Genomic DNA, 7,093 nt, shown 5'->3' on the forward strand with positions numbered 1-7,093 from the left:
AAGGAATAGGAATGCTAGTAGCAACCTTTAAATTTCAACATCCTAGAATGAAGTCTAGTTGCCCTCAACTTAGTTATGATGGTGGTCATGAAAACCTTGACTTTTCAATCCTATCTATATATTTTAATGACTATTAAGCACCTAGTAGTGATTATGAAGATTCTGTGGAAGATGCAAAAATTAGTCTTTACTTCAAAAGATTTTTTAGTCTAGTCAAGAAAACAAAACCAACATACTTGAAAAGACTAGGAAAAATCAGACTATAATAAAAAACCAAAATGTGGTATATGATTCTGAAATTCTAGGAAGGAATTCTAGCATAGGTCAGGACTTTCAAGAAAAGTCTAGACATGAGCTGGGCCTTAAAGACAGAAATTGGATAGGTGGAGAAAAAAATGAAACCTTTCACACTTTGTCAGATTCATTTCTTTTTGTCTTCTGCTCTGGTCCATATGATAAAATACTTGGCAAATAGTGGGTTGTTGTGGTTTTTTTTTTTTCAATGACTTCTTGAAAGAAGCCTTCCTGGAATAAATAATTTAGATGAAGCTCTAAGGATCTCAAAGATAATCTAATCCAATAACCTTGTTTTAAAAACGAGGTCAATATTAGTTACCAAGTGGGCAATGAGATACAAGAACCGTAATATACCCATGGTCGCATAATATGTTAATGGCCAAATTAGAAATAAAACCCAGTTCTGATAGCTCACCAATCCATTCTCCACTACCCTACATTGCCTACAAGTATGGACTGTATATATCTCTCTATTACATATGGTTCTGTTTTTCATTCTTTAATTTATACCTTTTCCAATCATGATTCATTCATTCATGCAACAAACATTAACATTTTGCACTACTTGTGTGCAAAGCTTCTGCCATGAAAGATCCAATAAAATATTGCCATACCTTAATCCATAACCAAATTAGAAGGAAGGAAAGGGAGAGAACCTCCCTTTTTTCCTTTTTTTTCCATATAAAGATAGAACTAACCACTGAGAACAAAGAACTTGTCAGCAGTTTTCATATTTTTTATGAGAATCACCAGCTCTCAGAACAAGAAGGGGCACACTACAATACATTGGAAAAGCCTTTATCCAGTCTCCCCTAAAAGGCCTCTTCTGAAGGGGATCTCCCTATCACTAGAAATAATCCATTCCATTTTTGGATAGTTTTGCCATCATAGGACTTAGAACTGGAATTGTTCTTGTTTGTTGTTAAATCATTAAAGTCATGTCCAACTCATCATAACCCCTTTTGGAGTTTTCTTCAAAGATACTGGAGTGGTTTGCCATTTTCTTCTCTAGGAAATGTTCTTAGACATCATCTATTCCAACTACCTGATTTTATAATTAAGAAAACTAAGATCCAGAGAAAAGGAGTGATTTGCATGAAATGATATAGCTAGTTAATAGTCAAGACAAAATTCACACCCTGGCCATGTGATCTTCAGGTATGAAGATCCAAAACACTTTTCCCAAGACCATGACTGTCCCTATCCAAAAGTCATTATATTGAGTCCAAATAACTGCAATTTCCTTGTAGTTCCTCCATACATTGTACTAAGTTCTATCCTCAGGAGCAAAACAGAACAAGTCTAGTATCTCTTCTATATCATCCATAAGTCATCTTCACCCTTTCAGAGTTGTTCATGTGATATAGTGTCATTGTAGTGTATTGTCCTCACTCTCTTGGTTGTCTTCCTATGGATGATCTCCCATTTACCAAGGTCCTTCAACAAATTCAACACTTTAAAAGCACCTACTATGTGCAAAGTCCTGGAATATGTGGGTGCTCACAGTGATGAGCTAATTAGATGTAGAGCCATAGTGGTTCATGACATCACATCGCAGACTGGACTGTATATATACAAGCCAATTGACCTCTGCAAATCCAAACACCTTAGTGTTCTATTCATAGGATCATAGAATTTGGCATTGAAGAGCATCTCAAGAGTTTCTACTCCAACTCTCTCCTTTAATTGATGAGGAAACTAAGGCCCAGAGAAGTTAAATGATTAGCCCACAATCATAAAAGCAAGCAATGCAGCCAGGATTCAAACCCAAGGTCTCTGATTCTAAAGCCAATTCCATAGTTGCCTGTCTTTAGGTATAAAACATACCCTTATTTTCTGTCTAGCATCTCACAAACTCATTCTATTGCTCATGAAGAAAAATATGTAGGTGGGTATTGCTGAGGGGAACCCATCCAAATGATACATCCTACATATAAGACGGAAAGCATATCACATGTGGTACATATCTTGGTACCTCAAAACAGGGATCAGAACACCCAAAATGACATAGGCCCTACCCAACACTTTACAACTATCAGTTGCCCACCCAGAGAATCAGTCAGCTGTGAGCACCAACTCTCCACCCAACCTCCCTCTCTCTCCTGAAAGTCAGGATTTAGGACAGAGCTGGCACCTGTCCTCTTCCTCTGGATGAGTTAATGTACAGGGTGTTTAGCCTCATTCAGCCCCTAATTCTGATCCTGCCCAATTTTATGGATCCTCTTTCTATCTTGACTACTGTCCCACAATTGTTTCTTTTCCTTATTTTGATGACATTTTCTCCATAGCATTTTCTCTTTCTGATTGAGAAAATTATTGTGATTTAGGGTTCTTTGGAGCTTACTTCTGAGCAGCAGCAGCCCAGACTTTAGATAAATGGGTGGCAAGTTTCTTGTTTGGCTAGCTGACCATGGAAGGAGGATTTCTAAGATTATTTGGACCCTTCCAAATATTTTCAGGGAAATTTAGGCCTTCCTTGTAATTAGCCCACTTCTCTGTAATTAGAGCCAGGGTCAGAATATTCTCTTCTTGAAGCAATGGGAATGGGAAAAAGGCTAAAGATTCTCTCCTCCAAATGATGAGGGGTGGAGAGAGAAGTGGGCACCAGATCTCAGCTGGCCTCAGAAATCATCTTGTTCAAACCATGTGGCCAAATTCCTGCCCAGGTATCCTCCAGTCTCCATTTAAAGACCTCCAGTGAAGGGAAACTCATTCTCACTAAAGGTAGTTCATTCCATTTTAAAGGACTAATTTTTAGTAAGTTTTCCCTGATTTCTAGCAGAAATATGACTCTCCATAATGTCTCTTCAAGTCCTCTGGTGCTGATGAAGAAGACCTTCTCAGCAAATTCAGTGACAGATTCAGAGTCCATCCTTAGCAAGCAAATTTTAATTTTTCCCTCTTTCTGTTTGGGTTGAAGACAAAGGCTGTTTTCTTTTTCATTATATCCCCTGTGCTCAAGATGGTACTTGGTACATAGGATTCACTTAATAAATGCTTGTTCACTGATTGATTGTTAAAGAAGTATTGAAGTCAAGAAGATCTAATCTGCATTCTATCTTGCTATAGACCCTTACTTACTAGCTGTGTGACCTTGGAAAAGTCACTACCAATTTATTCTTTGGTTTCCTCATCTCTGAAATTAGGGGGTTGGATATGATGGCCTTTAGGGTCCCTTCTAGCTCTAAATCCATGCTCCTTTGATTTATTTTTTAAGGGACCTTACGCACAATAAGCTAATTGGATCTTTTCCCCCCATCATTATCATCATCACCACCATCTCCAGTGCTACTGTGTCTTCAGATTTTATTAGCTTTTCATCAACCCCTTCAGAGACAAAACAAACAAACAAAACTTTTTCCAAAAAATTGTCAGGTTCATTCAAACCCCTAGAAGAATTAGACTTTCGCTGTTCTATATTCCCAATAGCATTTTTATCAGCTGATCACCTTAGAAATGGAACTTGGGTGCTGGAGGGAAGACCACTGCTTGTCTAAAGCACAAACCTCTGGACTTCCAGTATCAACAGCCAAACATCTGAAAGGATGTTAAAAAATCACAAAATTTTAAAAAGGAAAAACTAAAGCTTCTGGAGCGAAAGAGAAATGCATATGGTGGATAGGAAGGGAAAAGAGGAATTCTATTTGTTAAACCTGTTGGATATCAGGTGACAGAAGGAGAATGATGAGAGAAGGAAGGAGTCTCAGGAGAAATGTTCTCAGTCTCAGCATCCATTGCCACACACCCCCTCCTCTCCACAAAGTAAATTAGGAAATAAAAGTCCTTAAAAGCACAGCAACAACTCACAAGTACATAACTCTTCATAGTTTGCAAAATCCTTTCTTCACAAAAACACCATAGGATCATAAATCTAGAACTAGAAGGAACTAATCCAGTCTTCTCATTTAACAGATAGAAAGACTGAGGCCCAGAGAGGTTAAGTCAGTAGTATCAAACTCAAATATAAATAGAGTCATTAAACTGAACATAAGAAATCCTGCTGCTGCATGGTGACTTAGAACATTACATGTTAACATTAATTATGTTCTATTGTATTTTTATTTATTTTGTTAAATATTTCTCAACCAAAATTTAATCTAATTCAGAACACACTCTAGAGTATGCAACCAGAAGGCAGTGTGTGTGTGTTTGATACAACTGGGTTAAGTGACTTACCCAATGTCACACAAGTAGTGAGAGGGAACAGCTGGAGTAGACAGCTCAAGCTGTATTACTCCTCTCTTATAGATGAGGAGATTATGGCTCATGGTGGTGAGGTGATTTGCTCCTGGTTGCCCAACTATTAAATGCAGTGACTTTACACAAAGCTAAATCTTCTGATTCAAAATCAAGTTCTCTTTCCACCACCCCACATTGACTCACTTAAAAAACCTGGAAATTTAGCACCATCCCATAAGCTTGTGCTGTGGGCCCTAGCCTTGCTCCAGGAAGGAGTAAGAAGAGGAATAATCTTCCTATCACTGACAAAATAGAAAAAGAAACTGATGTATCTAATTCAATCATTGGTCAAATCTTTGAGATGTCCAAGGTATCCTATAGGTTCCAACAAACCCAGTGAACTCCTAAGATGATCTAAAAATTAATACAAATGAATCTGCCATTCTCTTATTTTTCTTTTAAAAGTTTTTGAAAGAGATTACTGCCTCGGGCATACTGATACTAAGTAAGTTCCTTTTCCTTTTACAAGAAAAAAAAAACCAAAGCCTCTGATGACAAGTAAATAAATACACAAAACAAATGATATGTTTTGAGTTGGGGGGAATTTATGTAATCCCTTACTTTTGGGGAGCTCTAGGTAGCTCAGTGGATTGATAACCAAGTTCAAATGTGGCCTCTGATACTTTCTAACTGTGTGACCCTGGGCAAGTCACTTAACCCCAGTTGTTTAGCTCTTACTACTCTTCTGCCTTGGAACCAATATACAGTATTGATTCTAACACAGAAAATAGAGGTCTGAAAGAAAGACAGACAGACAGAGACAGAGAAAGAAAGAGAGGAGAGAAAAAGAGAGAAGAAAGAAGAAAGAAAGGGAGAGGGGGAAAGGAAAGGAAAAAAGAAGGAAAGGAAAGGAAAGGAAAAGAAAGGAAAGGAAAGGAAAGGAAAGGAAAGGAAAGGAAAGGAAAGGAAAGGAAAGGAAAGGAAAGGAAAGGAAAGGAAAGGAAAGGAAAGGAAAGGAAAGGAAAGGAAAGGAAAGGAAAGGAAAGGAAAGGAAAGGAAAGGAAAGGAAAGGAAAGGAAAGGAAAGGAAAGGAAAGGAAAGGAAAGGAAAGGAAAGGAAAGGAAAGGAAAGGAAAGGAAAGGAAAGGAAAGGAAAGGAAAGGAAATCCTTAACTTTTAACTCTAGGAAAGATATACTATTTCCTTAAAAACTAAACTCAGACTATTACAAATATGACCAGGGTAGGTAAGGACATAATAAAGTTTGTTGTCATTTTTTTTAAACCTGGTCCAGGATATGAATTACTTTTAAGGAAGACACCTGATTTCCTACCTGCCTCTTCATAAATTGAAATCTATGGGCTCTTTAAACTCACACTATTCTTCCCAAATGATCAACAAATGCCCCCTTTTTTTTTACCATTCAATAAAATCAAATTTCCCTTTGCATTTTGGTTAAATTGATTCATGCCCTAATCAATCATTTTAATAGTTCAGAAATGTCAAACCTCCAAAGCAGAAAATTTAAAACTAAAGAATACAACTCTAGTTATCTATGTTAGAGACCCCGATTTACTTACTTGTCTTCTGAGAAACTTTTTCCTGTAATAACATTCTTCCCTTGGGGTACATAGTCCCAGAGTTCTTCCACAATCCCAATATAGTATGTCCTGGTAACTGCTTCAACCAGTCCAGACAGCAAAAGGAATGTGAGGAAAAGGATGCAGCCAGTGAGCTGCTCTGGAGGCATTGGTGAATGTAACTTGGGCAGCAGTGTGCTCAGCAGAGAGCCTTGCCCTGTCCCTCCCCCTCACGCAGAGCTAGTTATAAGTAAGGAATGGATGAAGCATGGCTCCTCCTATTTTCAGTTTGGGGTTGGGACATTATCTGGAAAGCTTATTGAAGTAGCCCAGGTCCAATGAAGGAGTTACAATAGTGACAAGACACTTTCTAGCCTTCCAGAAAATGTATTTGCTACCTAGGTGCATTTTTAAGTTTGGGTACTCATTAATCACATGTATTTTTATTTTTACCAAGAATGACATGGGACAATTTGACCCTTTGGTTGCTTAAAGGTTGTTTTTGTTTGTTTTTTTCCTTCTTCCTCTTTTTTTCCTTCACACCTATGTCAGTCATGTATTAAAATCTGAAATCCAAGCTAACCTGAATAGGGTACAAGGAAACATCCTGAACTCATGGTAGCAATCTTATATGGACAGAGGTAAAGAAAAGGATGATGCAACAATTCTCTGCCACCTCCAACCTGTTTTATAGGGAAACATGAAAAGATCACTCATATCATAAAATATGCAATCTGGCTATACAACCTCACTAATTCTCTCTTTAATCACTGCCCAAATCTCCTAAATTCTCACTGTGAAATCCCACCACCAGCAAATATGTGTCTGACTCCTCAGCTCAGCCCAAGATTGGGAGATGGCTTTTTTCTCCAAATGTGGCCCCATGTTATCCCAACTAAAATGAATAATGTTTCTCAAGATTAATGAAAAAGTTATGCAATGGGACAGCAAGGTGGCTCAATAGATAGTGAACCAGGTCTGGAGATAGAAGGTCCTGGGTTCAAATTGAGCTTCAGATACTTCTTAACTTTGTTATGT

At 37.8% G+C, this 7,093-nt stretch overlaps 1 protein-coding gene across 1 annotated transcript in view; it reads right to left on the reverse strand.

Moving 5' to 3' along the window:
- Positions 1–6,229, reverse strand: part of HEPHL1 (hephaestin like 1) — a 92,875-nt gene extending 86,646 nt beyond the window's left edge. Inside the window, exon 1 of the mRNA XM_007495001.3 lies at positions 6,056–6,229. Coding sequence (XP_007495063.2) covers positions 6,056–6,225 — 170 coding nt within the window. The 5' untranslated portion in view covers positions 6,226–6,229. The remainder of the gene's footprint in view (positions 1–6,055) is intronic.
- Positions 6,230–7,093: the final 864 nt, after the last annotated feature.

The sequence above is a fragment of the Monodelphis domestica genome, chromosome 4, assembly GCF_027887165.1.
Source record: "Monodelphis domestica isolate mMonDom1 chromosome 4, mMonDom1.pri, whole genome shotgun sequence".
Classification (NCBI taxonomy): domain Eukaryota; kingdom Metazoa; phylum Chordata; class Mammalia; order Didelphimorphia; family Didelphidae; genus Monodelphis; species Monodelphis domestica.